General features: G+C 36.6%; 1 protein-coding gene across 5 annotated transcripts in view; it reads left to right on the top strand.

Annotated features, from left to right (window-relative positions):
• Positions 1-18140, top strand: part of STXBP5 (syntaxin binding protein 5) — a 228252-nt gene that overhangs the window by 76593 nt on the left and 133519 nt on the right. For all 5 annotated transcript variants that reach the window (XM_062186890.1, XM_062186892.1, XM_062186893.1 and 2 more), the window contains exons 5-7: positions 7109-7243; positions 10456-10519; positions 15623-15706. In XM_062186890.1, coding sequence (XP_062042874.1) covers positions 7109-7243; positions 10456-10519; positions 15623-15706 — 283 coding nt within the window. The remainder of the gene's footprint in view (positions 1-7108; positions 7244-10455; positions 10520-15622; positions 15707-18140) is intronic.

Raw genomic sequence — 18140 nt, forward strand, 5'->3', positions numbered from 1 at the left:
CTGTTGTTGATTTAACCATTGACACTCTTATTTATGATGTCAGTAATCACCCGAGGCTCTTGCCATGAGCTGCCAAGGCTATGGAAGCCTCTTGAGTTCGCCAGCTCTGATCTTACTTAGACGAGGCCATAGTCAAAGTAGAAGTTCTCTCCTCCCTTCAGAGAAAGGTATCTCCTTCTTTGATGACCTGTTCTTCCCACTGGAATCTTACTCACAGAGATCTTTCATTTAGGGTCCCCCCCACCCACCCAACAGTGTCTTGGCTTTCCATGCCTGAAATACTCTCGTGGGCTTTTTAGATAGATCTTAAGGGCTGGTTCTGAGGCCAGAATGCTGTTTAGGGCATCCGCCATTCTATAAGTCTGCTGTGTATCCAGCTTCCCATGTTGGATTGTTCTCTCCTTTAGAATTCTGTCAGTTAGTATTAGCAGACACTAGTCTTGTTTATGTGATCCCTTTGACTCTTAGTCCTATCATTATAATCAATTATGAACTGAAACTGATCACTTTGACTAGTGAGATGGCATTGGTACATGCCACCTTGATGGGATTGAATTGGAATCCACTGGCACGTTTCTAACTCTACCGGTTGGGGCAAGTCTGTTTGAGCATGTCCCCAATTGTACATCTCCTCCCTCTCTTATTCCCACTCATATTTAACAGGGATCACTTTTCAGTTAAATTTAAACACCTAAGAATAACTGTGTGTTAATTACAGAGTTCAACCAATGGTATTAAATAGAAAAAACAAAAAACACTAAAAGGAATAATAGTAAGTTGTTCCTCGACAGTCAGGACAAGGGCTGATCAAGTCATTGTTTCTCATAGTGTCCATTTCACTTCAGCGGGTTTCCTTTTAGGTGCTCAGTTACTTGTCACTGATCAGGGAGAACATATGATATTTGTCCCTTTGGGACTGACTTATTTCACTCAGCATGATGTTTTCCAGATTCCTCCATTTTGTTGCAAATTACCGGATTTCTTTTTTTTTTTTTTTTTTTTTTTTACTGCTATATAGTGTTCTATAGAGTACATATTTCATAACATCTTTATCCGGTCTTCTGTTGATGGGCATTTAGGTTGATTCCAGGTTTTAACTGTTGTGAATTGAGTTGCAATATACATTGAGGTGCATACAGCTCTTTTATTTGCCAATTTAAATTCCTGTGGGTATATTCCAAGGACTAGGATAGCTGGGTTGTATGCTAGGGTTATATTCAGGTCTCTGAGCAATCTCCAGACTGACTTCCATAGTGGCTTAACCAGTTTGCATTCCTACCAATGGTGGGTTAGTGCCTCAGGTGATTACTGACATCATAAATAAGAATGTCAATTGTTAAATCAACAACCAGAGTCACTGTGCACCTGCTCCCCATGTAGAATCTCTGTCCTTAATGTGTTGTACTATGTGAATTAGCAGTAAAACTACTACTCAAACAGTACTCTATACTTTGTGTGTCTGTGTGGGTGCAGTCTGTTGAAATCTTTACTTAGTATATACTAAATTGATCTTCTGTATATAAAGATAATTGAAAATGAATATTAATGAAGAATGGGATGGCAGAGAGAGTAGAAGGTGGGATGGTTTTGGTGTGAATGGGTGGGTAAGGGTGGAGAACTGCTATAGTCCAAAAGTTGTACTTTGGAAATTTATTAAATAAAAGTTGGAAAAAAAAATTGAAGATCCTCTGAAAATATTCTATCATTTTTCTCTTGCACATTTTAGAATCTTCTCTTTATGTCACAGTTGGGAGTTTGATTACAATGTGTCCTGGCAAGGATCTTTTCTGGTCATGTCTGTTGAGAGTTCTGTGTTCTTCCTGTACTCGGATGTCTCTTTCTTCAAACCTGGAAAGTTTTCTGCTAGTATTTCACTAAAAAGGCCTTCTAATCTTTTCTCTCTCTCCATGCCTTCAGGGACTCCTAAAACCCAAACATTGCTTTTGTTTGTTTGTTTGTTTTTATTAGTGCCTTGTAGATTCCCAGCAGCATTTTCTAGATTTCTAATTTCCTCTTTTTGTCTTTGGTTTGACTGTATACTCTCCTGAGCTCTGTCTTCTAAGTCCAATATTCTCTCTTCTGCCTCACTGATTCTGTTTTTAAGGCTCTCCACTGCATTTTTTATTTGTTCTATAGAATTCTTCATTTCATTTTGATTTCTCTTTAATATCTCAATTTCATGTTCTATTGAATTCTTCATTTCATTTTGATTCCTCCTTACGATTTCAATTTCATGGGAGAGATTTTCTTTCATATCCTGCATGGATTTCTGTAGTTCATGTATTTGCTTTTGATTACTTCTATGTAATCTTATGATTGATATTTTGAGTTCCATTTCTCGAATTTCTTCTATCTCATCATCTTCATTATCTAGTATAGAAGTGTCATGTTGTCTTCCTTATTCTTATTTCTTGGATTGTTATGTTTGTTGTTCATTGTTTGTGAAGATACTCATTGGTTTCTTCTTCTTTTTTTTTTTTTCCTGCTGTGGTGGCTTTTATTGTTGTACTATGACTCTGTAGATAAGTGAACTGCCTGCTTTCAGTGAATCTCTGTAGAGGATTATAGTGGATGTGGCCCAAGAGCTCTGTTCAGTTCTCCAGAGTTAAGGGCGTGCCTAAGGTGACACACCCAGGTTTGGCTTGGTAAATCTTCTCTTTTTTTTATCAAAAGGGAAGTAATTTTTCTCATCTGAGCTCTTCTCCATGGAGACCAGTGCCTGAGCGCTAGCCCTAGTGGGTATAATATTCGTCTGCTCTGTCCTAAAGAACACACAAAGGACCTGTGTAGTCCTCAGTGTAAATTCAGATTCCCCAGCAATGCCTCTCGCCAAGTAACCAGGATCCCTCAAACTTGTGGTGTCTCCCACTGAGACTACTCAAAGTCCCAGCCACGCCGTGAGTTTTCCTACACACCCTCAGTTGTTTTTTGTGTTTTTTGTTTTTTTTTTTTTTCACAGTACCAGTTCAGAAGCTTTACACAGGCACAAGCTGCTAGGCCTCTGTTATTTCTCCCCACCAGAATCAGGAGTCTCTGCTCAGCTGATTGCCAGGCGTGAGCTGATGCAGCTGTTACATATGTCCAAAAGGGCGCCCTCTCTGTTGGCTTCTACGCCTTTGTAAGGTGATCAGAGAGAGAGAGAGAAATATGTTCCACAGGCTTCAAGCCTCGTTTCCCCAGGCTCTTCCTGCTGCTTTTTTGTGTGTCTCAGACTTTTGTGGTCTCATCTCACCTCACTTTCCAGTGCTGGTACGTAGGCTCTCAGTTGTTGGAGTCCGGAGCCGAGGGTGCCCACACCCTCTATGTAGGTCCACCGTGCCCCTCTAATTTCGGTGGAGCTTCCTCTGCTGTTTTTTCCTCAACTCTTTTCTGAGACAGCACTATTTCCACTTTTTTAAAAACTATCCTGGGCTAGAGCAATAAGATCCCTCCCTACTCTGCCATCTTAGAACCCTATCCCCTCAGTTTTCTTAAGTAATGAGGGTAGTGAAGAGCAGAGAAATTCTTTTAATTTGGTGTTGCTTTGTACAATTGTAGACCCATGGTTGTTATTTTTTTTTTAAAGTATATAAAACTCATTTTGGGGGCCGTATTAAAGTCTTAGTGCCAAGTTAGTTAAATGAACTTTTAAGTTCCTTAAAGTATTAAATACTAAGTAATTAATTCTGCTGATTTTAAGCATAAACATGCTTAAAATATTACAACAAGGTATGTTAATTTTGTAGTTGACTGACTAATAAAAATCATCCAATGATAGCTAATATTGAGAAAGTGAGTCTTGGGAAAAGATCTACATTTTATTTCTGAACAGTAAAGATTTTATCCTTGTTCCTCTAAATATTTAAAAGTATCTACCTTATATTGTTGCTGTGGTGGGAACAGGAATAAATTGTATGCTGTATATAAAATCTCTGCCCTTAGGTTTTATTTTATAAGCGTATTATAATATTCAAATAATTTTGTTTGTACCAGAATCACAGATGGGTTATGTAATTCTGTTTAGCAAGTCAATAGCTACTGCTTTGAGTGAAAGATAATGGAGAATCACAAACAACAACAGATTAGAAAATTGTTTCTTCTGACTTTATCTTTCTATGTAAACATGAATTTTAAAAAAGTATAGCTATACTCATGTTTTAGTTTAGTGAATATTTCAAATGCAGTAGTTGACTTTATCATGTGTATTGCATTCATTTTATATCTGGTGTGGTATTACTACTTTCATTTGCTTCAAGTAGTTAAAATTGTCCAATAATTATGAATTGGTAGAATACCACTTATTTTCAATAATATTTAGCTAACATTTATTGAACACTTCAATGTTTGACTCCCTTTTAAGCATCTAACATACTTCATCATATTGATCTTCAGGCGAACAGAACACTCTGAGGTCAGTGTACTTTACTGCTTAGAAACTATGTCACTGGGGCTGGTGCTGTGGCTCACTTGGTTAATTTTCCACCTGCGGCACCAGCATACCATATGGGCGCCAGTTCTAGTCCTGGTTGCTCCTCTTCCAGTCCAGCTCTCTTCTGTGGCCCGGGAAGGCAGTGGAGGATGGCCCAAGTGCTTGGGCCCCTGCAACCGCATGGGAGACCAGGAAGAAGCACCTGGCACCTGGCTCCTGGCTTCAGATCGGTACAGCGCTGGCTGTAGCGACCATTTGGGGAATGACCAATGGAAGGAAGACCTTTCTCTCTGTCTCTCTCTCTCACTGTCTGCAACTCTACCTGTCAAAGAAAAAAAAAAAAAGAATCTATGACACTGGGAAATTAAGGTAATATGCTAATGAATGATAGACCTAGAAACTGAAACCCAGCAGTGGTATTCCAGTACTTATAACCATATGTTAATCAGAACTACAGTCTATTTTCATGACTGCATTCCACAAATCTGTGAAAGCAGAAAAATTTCAAACAGCTTTACTGAGATAAAATTAGCATACAGTAAATAAGACACATTTAAAATACATAACCTGTTAAATTTTGACACATATATGAGCCATCAATACAAAATAAGGAAGTTACCTATCACCTCAACATAAATGCTTGTAATAATCCTTTTCTCTGTTTAGTACAAAACAGTAGTCTCCTGCCTATTCCATCCCCACTCCTACAATCCCCAGGAAACTGTTGATCTGCTTTCTGCTACTGTGGTTTGATGTGTTTTCTATTGCATATAAATTATATATAAGTGGAATCACAGTGTGTATTTTTTTTAAATTTGGCTTCTTTCACTTTAAACATATTTAATATTCATCAGTGTTGATTCATTTATTCGTAGTGCTTTCTTACTGCTTGAAAAGTTTTCTAGTCTAATTATAGGACACAGTTTTTTCTCTTGTTGATGGACAAAGCTGTGAACATTTGTGGACAAGTCTTATATGGATGTATGATTTCTCTTCTCTTGAGTAATTAATTACCTAGGAATTAAATGAATCAATAACAGGTTATGTTTAAATTTTTTTAGAAATTATACTTGAAAATATTCAGTATGTCTTACAGGATGCTATCCCTTATTATATAAAATATGCATTTTGTACTTTGCTAAAACCTGGAAAATTATGAATTCCTAAACTTATATGGTCCTGAGATTTTCAGAAAAGGTGAAGTAACAAGGTAATATAATGATTTTGTTGATTCACTAGGCATGTCCCAATGCTGTAAGTCCTTTAGGAATAAGTTATACATATAAAACATTTAACCAAAATAGGAATGGGTAAAAGCTCAAGTAATTGTCTAACTGAATATTACCTCTAAGAAAGATTAAGATGTGTTGCATGTACATTTACTTATTTATTTTAAAGATTTATTTTTTCTATTTGAAAGAGTGACAGAGAGAGAATCAGAGACTACTCTTTCACTTTTATCTACTCTTTCACTCCAGCAATGGCTGCAATAGTTAGTGCTGGGCCCGGCTGAAGCTATGAGCCTGGAATTCCATCCAGGTCTCCCACATGGGATAGACTGAAGTACATTAGCCATCTTCTGCTGCTTTCTCCAGGTTGACAAACAGGCAGCTGGTTCCAAAGTATAGCAGCCAAGACTCAAACTAGCACTTTATTATGGGATGACCACATCACGGGAGGCAGCTTAACCTGCTGTGCCACAACACCAGCCTGCACATGCACATTCATGTAATAGGTGTTCTCATCTTGAATATTCTCTGTAATGAAATTGTGTATTAATGGGAATAACAGGTGTTTGGTATTCTCCATCTTATCCAATTCCTAGTGTCAGTATTAACAATCCAGGAGTGATCACTATATCATTCTGTATTATTTGAAGCGCCATTCCACTAAATTTGATTCTGAGAGACACATATGTGGTCTCTAAGAAGATGAGCATTGCATATTTTCACAACATGTTACCTTCTTATTATTAAAAATCAGTGCTACAAAAAGGACAAGATTGTTTCTTTTACTTTGAATTAAATGAGTTGAAATAAAAAAATGTCTGAAATTGTTGGAGTAATAAGTTTTAGTGAATGCATGGAAATTATAATTTTCAATGAAGGCTCCCCTTCAGAATAAAAGATGAAAAAGTCCAACTATATTTCAGAAACATTGTGTAGACCTTAGTACAGGGGGGCTCTGCCAGTGACTTACAAATTAGTGAGGAAGATGAGCCCTAATTATCTTATAAGGCAAGCCTGATTGAGATAAAAAAATTATTGGAGAATCACTTAGGATGAGAGTAATATTTGAAATGAAAATTGGAAGAAAAATTTGGTGGATAGAAGCTAGATGCATTTAATACATTTGGTGATTCTTTAGAAATATAGTACTACCCAGGAGTGAGGTAGGTATTAGAGCCATAGGTTTTGGATTACAGATTAAATTTGTGATGTGCTGAAGGTTACACAGTTAGTAGATGACACAGCCAGATAGGAAACGCAGTTTAACTTCAAAACTCACCTTCTTTCAATTATGCCATACTGTTTATTGTAAAAAGATCTTATGTTTGTTAAGTAATAATCACGATGAGTAGATTCTATATCATTTTTGCTTTTCCTGAGTTACTTGTTTCATGATTAACCATCTAATACAATCAGTAAAATTGACCAGCCATTTTATAATTTAATTTTTTGGATATATTTTCTCTTGCAGGGTTACATTTTGCCATCTGCCTTTCCAGAGTAAGTGGCTCTATGTGGGCACTGAAAGAGGTAATATACACATTGTCAATGTGGAGTCCTTCACACTCTCAGGCTACGTCATTATGTGGAATAAAGCCATTGAACTGTGAGTTCCAGCAAGTACTCCATGTCTGAAAATACCAATATCAACTATGATAATACCATCAGATAATAGCCAGTCTGTAATTCTGTGGAATTAAATGTGTCAGATGTTCTTGATATTAAATGCAGATTTAATATCTTTGTAAATATTACCCTATTGGCATGACAGTGTGTAAAATTTAAATGATTTATACATATGTCCATAAATATATACATAAACGTTATGCATATATTTACATGTGTTTGAAATATAGCATAGGTAAAAAGCATTCTTTGTTTGCTTTTCTTCTTTTTTTTTTCATTTATTAAACTTTTATTTAATGAATACAAATTTCCAAAGTACAGCTTATGGGTTACAATGGCTTCCCCCCTCCCATAACTTCCCTCCCACCCGCAACCCTCCCCTTTCCCGCTCCCTCTCCCCTTCCATTCACATCAAGATTCATTTTCAATTCTCTTCAGTTTAGTATATATTAGGTAAAGATTTCAATAGTTTGCCCCCATATAGCAACACAAAGTGAAAAAAATACTGTTGGAGTACTAGTTATAGCATTAAATAACAGTGTACAGCACATTAAAGACAGAGATCCTACATAATGTTTTTTTTTTTAATTAATTTTCTATGCCATTTCCAATTTAACACCAGGGGTTTTTTTTTTTTTTTTTTTTTTCATTTCCAATTCTCTTTATATACAGAAGATCGATTCAGTATATAATTAGTAAAGATCTCATCAGTTTGTACCCACACAGAGACACAAAGTGTAAAAATACTGTTTCAGTACTAGTTATAGCATCACTGCACATTAGACAACACATTAAGGACAGATCCCACATGGGATGTAAGTACACAGTGACTCCTGTTGCTGACTTAACAATTTGACACTCCTGTTCATGGCGTCAGTAATCTCCCTAGGCTCTAGTCATGAGTTGCCAGGGCTATGGAAGCCTTTAGGATTCGCTGACTTTGGTCTTATTCCGATAGGGTCATAGTCAAAGTGGAAGTTCTCTCCTCCCTTCAGAGAAAGCTACCTCCTTCTTTGATGGCCCTGTTTTTTCCACTGGAATCTCACTAACAGAGATCTTTCATTTAGGTCTTCTTCTTTTTTTTCTTTTCCATGGTATCTTGGCTTTCCATGCCTAAAATACTCTCATGGGCTCTTCAGCCAGATCTGAATGCCTTGAGGGTTGATTCTGAGGCCGGAGTGTTGTTTAGGACATCTGCCATCCTATGAGTCTGCTGTGTATCCCACTTCCCATGTTGGATCGTTCTCTCCCTTTCTGATTCTATCAGTTAGTATTAGCAGACACTAGTCTTGTTTGTGTGATCCCTTTGACTCTTGGACCTATCAGAGCCATCAGTTGTGAACTGAAATTGATTACTTGGACTAGTGAGATGGCATTGGTACATGCCACCTTGATGGGATTGTATTGGAATCCCCTGGCACGTTTCTAACTCCACCATTTGGGGCAAGTCTGATTGAGCATGTCCCCAATTGTACATCTCCTCCCTCTCTTTTTCCACTCTTAAATTTAACAGGGATCACTTTTCAGTTAAAATTTAAACACCTAAGAATAACTGTGTGTTAATTACAGAGTTCAACCACTAGTACTAGAACAACAACTACAACAACAACAAATACTAAAAAGGATAAAGTATTACATTGTACATCTAGAGTCAGGACAAGAGCTGATCAGGTCATTGTTTCTTATAGTGTCCATTTCACTTAACAGGTTTCCCCTTTGGTGCTCAGTTGTCACCAATCTGCTTTTGTTCTTTTGTGATTTGTCTTTGCAATGCTGGTCATGATCCATGAATGGGTTGCCACCAATATTTAGGAAATATTAATTTAAACTATTTTGATGTGTTTTAATAATCAACCAATATAATGGAAATGTTTATCAAAGTTAACATATTGCAGAATTAATTTTTAAGGTTAATCTTTAATTTTGTTGCACTGACCATTATTTTAATTCACCAGTATTAACAACAAAAACTGTGTTGAGGTATGGTTGAGGGATCTTTAGTGCTAACTTTTCACTGTCTTAAAATGTTTTATATGTTGTTTCTTTGTACAAAGTTTCTCTCAGAAAAGTTTCATTCAGAAATGAAAATCAAAGTTTAAGGATATTGGCAAAAACCTTTTTCAGTGTTTCTTTTTGTTTTTGGCCAAATAGTATAGTCTTCCATTACACAGGATTTATGTCTTTTTAACATGAGATAATTTTGTGACATATCTCTTTTGTAATGTTTCAATGTAACTGTAACTGTGGGTAAGCCTGATTTTCCTTCCTGTGGCAAGGATGTCATTATCATATATCAGTCCCTTGGTAGTGTGGGTTTCCAATCTGTTCTTTGAATGGATCATGACATCTAGTGGGTAGGTCTGGTACAGTTGTCTGTTTCGCAGATGACTTTCATAAAGTGGAGTGATTGCCCAGGCTTCAGAGTTTTTGAATTAGGATATATTTTTCCTACTATATGGGCATCGGTTTAGGCATAGTCTTATCTGTATCAGTTCTTTTTCTCTGAGAAGGAGTAGGTGGCATTATTTTTCTGATTTTTAAATTACTGTGTTTATTTGGCAAAGATAATTTTGCTCATTTGTGAGGTACAATGTGTCATGATCAAATAAGGGTACTTAGCATATCCATCACCTCAAATTTGTATCATTTATTCATGTTGAGAACGGATTTTTTTTTACAGTGACATACTTTCAGTTTATTTTATAATCATATGATTAACTCTTCACTAAGTAAAGAATTCAACAAATAGTAAGAAGAAAAAAACACTGTTCCACAACATTAGAGACAAGGGAGAAAAGTATTTTTTTAAATATGGAATTTTCCCTATGTCTGATATGAACAACAAAACTCAAAGAATTGTAGTAATTTGACTCTAGAATTGAGCAAAATAAGGTAATGATGTTTAAGATGTTGCACTATTTTTTTAAAAAAAATAACTTTCAAAATACTATGTTGAGAACAAATTTTCTGTGCTGAAATGACTAAATTGAAAGTTCTTTTCTTTACATAAAGTGTACTTAATTGTATGTTCACCTGTATCCACATGACCGTCATGTAACCATCTTCCAGTTTCCTACTTTTGCCCATGTTAATACTCTTCTGTTATTGACCACTTACTGAGATACTTTTTCCTTTTATGTAAATATATCTTTATTTGACATTAATTTATTTAATAATCTTTTCTGTTTCTAGGTCCTCTAAATCTCACCCAGGACCTGTTGTCCATATAAGTGATAATCCAATGGATGAAGGAAAGGTAGAATTTTTTTCCAAAAAAAGTATATTATTTTAATTTGTGATATTTTGATTTTTAAATATATAAACTTTTAAATAAAGGTTGTGTGTTATATATGCTTAATGCCGTATTATTCATTATGAAGAACAGGTGGGAGAATGGAAACCTTAATTTTTTTCAAAAATTTTACTTATTTGAAAGGCAGAGTTAGTGGGAGAGACAGAGAGAAAGATCTTCCAACCATTGTTTTCTCCCCAGATGACCACAATGGTCGGAATTGGACCAGGCCAAAGCCAGGAGTCTGGAACTCCATCTGGGTCTCCCAGGTGGGTGGCAGAGGCTCAAGCCCTTGGGCCATCTTCCACTGCTTTCTCAGGCTTATCAGCAGAGAGCTGGATCAAAAGGGTAGCAACTAAGACTTGAACTCGGCCTCATATAGGATGCCATCATCATAGGTGGCAGCTTAACCCTTCTCTCCACAGCACAGGCTGCAAGAATCATAATTTTAAATGACAAAAAGTACCTAAAGCATATGTAAAATTCAATAAAAATTATCTCATGTTGCCCTATGTTAGAGTTGTTTCCACGAATTTACTTCATAAATAGCTTCTATTAATAAAGTAGAGGTAATTTGAAATGTTGTTTAATTTTTTAACACAGTTTCATGCGGTCAGTGTATAATGGTTGTTAATTTACAAAGAATGAAAGTTCCTTTTAGTTTTCTCCCACTTCTGCCCTCCAGATTTATTTGTTTGAAAATCAGAGTGAAAGAGAGGCAGGGTTGGGGTAGAGGGAAGACAGATCTTCGTCTACTGGCTCAATTCCCCAAATGGACTGGGCCAGGCTGAAGCCAGGAGCCGGGAACTCCATCCATGTCTCCATAGTGGACCCAAGTACCTCCGCCATCTGCTGCTGCTTTCCCAGGCACATTAGCAGGAAACTGGATGGAAGGTGGAACAGCTGGGACTGGAACCAGCACTCCAATATGGCATGGTGGTGGCTTAATCCACTCTGCTACAATTCTGACTCCTGAAAATTCCTTTAATTTGAATCTTCCTTTCCTATTTCAGACTAATATTTCAGGTCATTCTATTTAATAATTATATTTTTCTTCCTAATAAGTACGAGAAAGTGTATTTATATCAGTGAATAGGGTGATGGTTTGGCACAGTGGTTAGGAAGCCACTTTGGATACCTGTTTGGATACCTGCATTTCATGTCAGAGTGCCTGAGTTTGAATCCTGGTTCTACTTATCATTCCAAGACCCTGGGAAGTGCTCATTAGCAGCAGATGATGACGCAAGTTCTTGAATCCTTACCACCCACTTAGGAGATGAGGATTGAGTTCCAGGCTGTTGGGTTTCAGCCAGCCCCAGCCCCAGATGTTGTGGGCACTTGGCAAGTGCACCAGTGGATGAATGACATCTGTATGTGTGTGTGTGTGTGTGCCAAATCATTCAATCATCCAGTTAAATGGAGAGAAGATATTCAGTCTAGCAGTTAAGATACTCTCCTCTCACACTGGAATACCTGAGTTTCATTCCCAGATCCTGATTCTAGCTGTCCACTTCTGCAGACCCTGAGAAGCAGCAGTGATGGCTCAAGTGAGCTCTTGCCACCCATGTGGAGATGTGGATAGAGTTCCCAGATCCCAGCTTTGGCCTTGGCCAAGCACTGGCCTTTGTGATGTTTGGGGACTGAACCAGCACATGGGAAGACTTTCTGTCTTTTCTCTCTTCCATCAGATTAAAAACAGGAAGGGTGGGAGGAATTAATGAAATATAACTTCTGGATTTATTGAAGGAGTTTACCCAAGTTTTTCGTTTACTCAGAGATCAATCCCATGAATTATTTAACATTTGTCTTAGTTTGACACAGGGAAGACAAAAGGATAACTGGACTATCTGAAATTAGCTCATAATTATAGAGTTGGATACTTTTTAAAGGGAACTTTATATAAAGCAACTATATAGTAGCGTAGGTCCAATTTACTTTGTTTTATGCAGAATACTTGGGTGAAAGCCTAGCTTTTGGGTGGGAGACATGATAAGAGAATTGAAAATTTCTCTTCCACCTTGATCAATATTATGTCACTTCAGTCCTTGTTTTGCCATGTCTCCATTCTATTGTGTCTCATAATGGTTCTGCTGAACTCCTACCCACATTCTAAGGTCTAGATTAAGTACATATCCTTTATGATATTTTTCCTGATCATCTTGGACAGAAAAATCTTTCTCATACTTTCACATTCACTGGTTCTTTAGTTATGGTAGTTTTATGGTGTTAATCATCTATTGCCTTTTATTAGAAATGTGTGTATTATGTTGGCTGTCCCAAGTGTGGGAAATTGTTGAGTGCAGAGGTAATATTTATGCAGGTTTGCAGCTTCCAGTGCATCCAACATATCATGGAAATAGTCACAGGGTACTCAGTATATCCTTCTTTATGGAATAAATATATCAGGAATGAATATATCATTCTTTATGTAATGAATATATATCAGTGTCTGTCATCTTTTTTTTTAAACCTGGCATATTATTATTCTTCCTTCCAAGGGTTACTGTCATTCAAACATTTTTTTAAATATTAGTTGGTAGAACAGGTTATATTATCTAATCTTTGATTTCTTGTGGAAAAAAGTCCTACTTTAAGTCACATCAATGACTTTTCTGTATTTCGAAAGATCTCTTTGACTAAAAGAAGATATACAGTGATATACAGTGATCAACCCCTTGGGTTGATCCACCTCATTAGTTGAAGGTCTTGCTAAGGAAGGGTAGGCATTAATGTGCTGTCAGTCACAATAGTAAAAAAGTAGCATTTACTGAATACTTTCTGTCAGGTGCTATGCTGACCACTATTTCACTTGATCCTCCCAAGAAGCTGTAACCTGCAAATATCCCCATTGTAAAGATAACGAAACAGTGACGTTGTATTCCAGAAGTACAGAGCTATATGCTTGTGTAGCTGATATTTGAACACTGATTTCTTTGATTTCAACGTTTATGCTACATGTCCTCACTAGATAGAGATCAGCTGTTGATGTAGAGGTCTCTGCTTCTATTCAGTGTACCCACTACACCTTTTTTGTGAAAAAAGTCTATTGATAGTACATAGTCTAATTAACATCTCTGAGTTATAAAATATTTTAGGATAAACATTAAAGGAATTTTTCCAGTTTAATTAAACACTATATATTTTAAAAAGCTATATATTTAGCTTTCTCTTTCCTAATATTTCATTATAATTCTGTAGGAATTGGAAGGCCAAAGAGATTATAGACATTAAAGTCTAACTTGTTTGCACATATTTTTAACTTTCTTAGGATGATATAGCCATTGGAGAGAATTAAGTTTACTCTATCTTGATTTATTAACAAATACATTGGTAAGATTATTTTCTAAAAGTTATATGACTCTTAAGTGGCAGTTTTAGGACTAGAATTCAGGTTACCTATGTACTAAGCAATTGAGTGCTGTTTCTCGTTTACATTGAGTCTTAAATTTTATTCTGTTCCTTCTTTTTCCTTATATCTTATTTCCCCACAGAAAAATGCCATACAATAAATATAAAATATTTTTAAAGAATGGTCCAGTGTTGTGGTATAGCAGGTTAAGTTAATGTTTGTGACAACACTGTCCCATATGGGCATCCATTCAAGTCCTGGCTGCTCTACTGCAGATCCAGCTTTCTGCTAATGTGCCTGGGAAAACAGTGTAAGATGGCTCAAGTACTGGAGTCTCTGCCACCCCTATGGGAGACCTGGATGAAGCTCCAGGCTCCTGGCTTCATCCTGACCTGGCCCTGGTCATTGTGGCCATTTGGAGACTGAACAAGTGGATGGAAGTGCTCACTCTCTCTCTCTCCCCCTCTTTCTGTGTGGGTGTGTCTCCCTCTCTCTGTAACTCCATCTTTCAAATAAAATCAATAAATCTTTAAAAAGAAAGAAAAGTATTTGAAAGGACTAGAGAAAGGAAAAGGAAAAATATGCCAGTTTTTCCTAGAAGGAATATGTCTCAGATTGCTTAAGAAAGAAGAATTAGGGTTAGGAAAATTGACTGCTACCTCTGAAAAACTATTTTGTTAGCTTCAGCAACTAACCATCCAACTTTCTCTGTCGTGTGAAATCCACCAAGTTGCTGTTGTATTAAAATTACTGAATATACCCAAACATTGTCTTGTCTCTAGATTACATGAGCATAATCCACCTATTCATCACTTTTATGGAGAAATAAAGCAGAAGTAAGATTACACAGATATTACAGATCATATTTGCTTTTGGATTTTATCCTTAAAATAATAATTACACATTAAAATCTTTTAAACAGAAATATACATTATACCACCAGGTTTGCATTTAGAGATATTGCTCTAGCCTACAGTATGGAATGGATTAACATAGGAGTCAGGGAGACTAGAAAGAACTTTGTATCTTGAACCAGAAGAGTGGCACTGGGGTGGAAGGAAGTAAATTAAAGAGATAACAGAAGTTAATTTTAAATTTACTTGGTGATTTTACCTGTTGGGGGAAAAAACAAGAGTTAAGGGTGATCCCTAGGTTTCTGGCTTGAGCACCTGATTGTTGTGATAGGAATGTTGAGTTACTGCAGTAGGGAATGCCAGAGAAGAAGGATAGAGAATATAATTAATTTACTTTAAGAACATACTTACTTTGAGGTTCTAATATAGATTAGCAGAGATGGCCGTTGAGATTATGTGCTGGCGCATGTGAGAGCAATCTAGGCTGATTTGATTTGGAACTAATCAATGTATAGATGTAGTGGATAAGATTGCTTTTCATAACATGAAGAATGTGGAGAGATTATAAACTCTTAAGTATTAATTTTTTGTAATTTACTAAATATTTTGTATCAGTGAAGATCTATATTTACACTTTAAAAATGGTACTTTTTTTTGAAAAAAAGTTTTGATCATCAAAGACATGTAAATATGCAGTGTAATGTTTTTATTTGTCATCTTTGTGATTCATAATTAACAATTACGGGTGTTTAATAATTTTATACTTAAAGCTTGTAAACGATAAAATTTCTTTATTTTCAACAAATAAATATTTTTATATAATTGATATAATTCTTAGATAATGTGTTTTTTCTTCTATTACAGCTTTTAATTGGCTTTGAATCTGGAACAGTAGTCTTATGGGACCTCAAATCTAAGAAAGCTGACTACAGATACACATATGATGAGGTAATAATATTTTTTCTAATTAAAGCTTTTTTTAATTTCGCTGAGTCAGCAATTTCTATAAAACATAATTGGTGATTTTAGTTTAGGTAACCTTTCAAATTGCAGTAACGTACACACAGTGACTTACTTTTATAATAGTAAAATGGAGAAGAAACATATTCGCATAGTTAAAAAGATATATAAATCTCCTTCCTACTCCTTACATGTGGACATCTAGATCCCTTATAGGTACCATGTTACCAGTTGCTTAGAAGTTGTTCTGGAGAGATTCTGTGCATTTACAAGCAAATACATTCTATTTTTTTTTTCTTTGTTAGTTGGTAGTATACTGTAGACTTTATAGTGTGTTTGCTTTAAGATCCAAACTAAAGATTGATTGTGATTGCTTTATGAAATATTTTAAATTGTATGCCTCCCTTCTCATTCCTGACTTCCCTTCCTTACCTTATTCTTCCTTTTCTTGTCATTTATGTGTTGCAGAGAAAGGCTTCTAGATGGTAAATTTTTCTGGCTCCATATCCATTGTCCTATTATTTATTTGAAAGAGTTACAGAGAGAGAAAGAGAGAGATAGATCTTCTTTCTGCTGATTCACTCCTGAGATGGCCACAATTGCCAAGGCTGGGCCAAGCCAGAAGCCAGGAGCTTCATCCAGGCCCCACCTTGGTGGCAGGGCTCAAACACTGGAGCCATCTGCTGCTGCTGTTTCTGGACCATTAGTAGAGAGCTGGATCAGAAGTGGAGCAGATGGGGCCAGCGCCGTGGCTCAACAGGCTAATCCTCCGCCTTGCAGCACCGGCACACCAGGTTCTAGTCCCGGTCGGGGCACCAGATTCTGTCCCGGTTTCCCCTCTTCCAGGCGAGCTCTCTGCTGTGGCCAGGGAGTGCAGTGGAAGATGGCCCAACTCCTTGGGCCCTGCACCCCATGGGAGACCAGGAGAAGCACCTGGCTCCTGCCTTCGGATCAGCGCGGTGCACCGGCTGCAGCGCGCCGGCCACGGCGGCCATTGGAGGGTGAACCAATGGCAAAGGAAGACATTTCTCTCTGTCTTTCTCTCTCACTGTCTACTCTGCTTCTCAAAAAAAAAAAAAAAAAGTGGAGCAGATGGGACACAAACTAGCTCTAACATAGGATGCCAGAGTTGCAGCCTGGGACCTCACTTGCCATGCCACGATGCAGGGCCTCCAATTGTCTATAACATCTATTTAAAGATATTTCTTATAAATTTAATGGTTTACTGAGGCTTGATAAAATTCAGTACATTTTTCATATTTAGCAGGGCTGATTCATAGGTGATATTGGTGCAGTTTCACAGGTGGACACAGGTGGAACTGCTGTGTCTCTTTTTGATGTTGGTAGTCCAGTGGTGCTCAGTAGATGTATTAGTACAAAATAGTTGCAGTAGGGGTATTGTGATTCTGTCATTGCTGCTTGGTTTACAGTCATACCTTACCTGCTGTTTGGTTTACAGTCATACATTTCAGAGAGCAAAGGCAGGATAAATGCATCATTCTTTCTCTAGTTAGTATTCACTATAAAGATATTCTTCTCCAGTAGATTCTGTGGTGACCAATTTTTATTTTTATTTTCACTATGTGCTTAATAATTTGGACAGACTTGATGTGCTTCAATCCATTAAAGTTAGTACCCTTATTCATTTTCTAATTGCCTTTAATTGATGAACCTCCTTTACTTCTTACCCATGTCCTTGATGATAACCATAATTGTCCTGTGTAGCTTCATTACTTTCTGGTATAACAAAATACACCTGAGAACCCCATATATTTCTGAACCAAAATTATAATGAGGTAGATTTCCATGGGACTATAAATTATTTCAGTATGAAATGGAATCTGGCATCCATAATTTGGGTACTAGGAGTGTTCCTAGTTTCCTGTTATTAATGAACAGAGCTATGCCTTAGAAATATATAAATGATTTAGGTTGTTGTGTGCTTTTAAGATAATATGTGTTATATCTTCATATTGATGTATTTAATTACTCAAATAGCAGACTACATTGAGTTATTACAGCAGTATGTTAAATACTTTGAAAATGTTTGCATATTTTCTTTGTCAGCATGAACAAAAGGGCATCCTTATTATTTACTTATTTTGTTCACTAGCCAAAATTTTGAAAATAGAAAAAGAATACAAACATATTTTGAATAAAGAGATTCATTTTTCTGGAGGTTTTGGCCTGCTGATCTCTTTTCTTTGTAAAAAGAAAACAGATTTTTAAAATTGACTTTCTTGGTTTTACATTTTATAAATTTAAATAATCCTTTTAGTTTAATCCCTGAGTATAGGCCCTGATAATTTTTATGATTCCATGGGGATCTTGCATGTTAGAATCCATGTATAAAGTGAAGGATCCCTTGACTCCATTTTGGAAGACCTGAACATAGGGGTCAGGTATAGTGAAGGCTAAAAGG

The sequence above is a fragment of the Lepus europaeus genome, chromosome 3, assembly GCF_033115175.1.
Source record: "Lepus europaeus isolate LE1 chromosome 3, mLepTim1.pri, whole genome shotgun sequence".
NCBI lineage: Eukaryota > Metazoa > Chordata > Mammalia > Lagomorpha > Leporidae > Lepus > Lepus europaeus.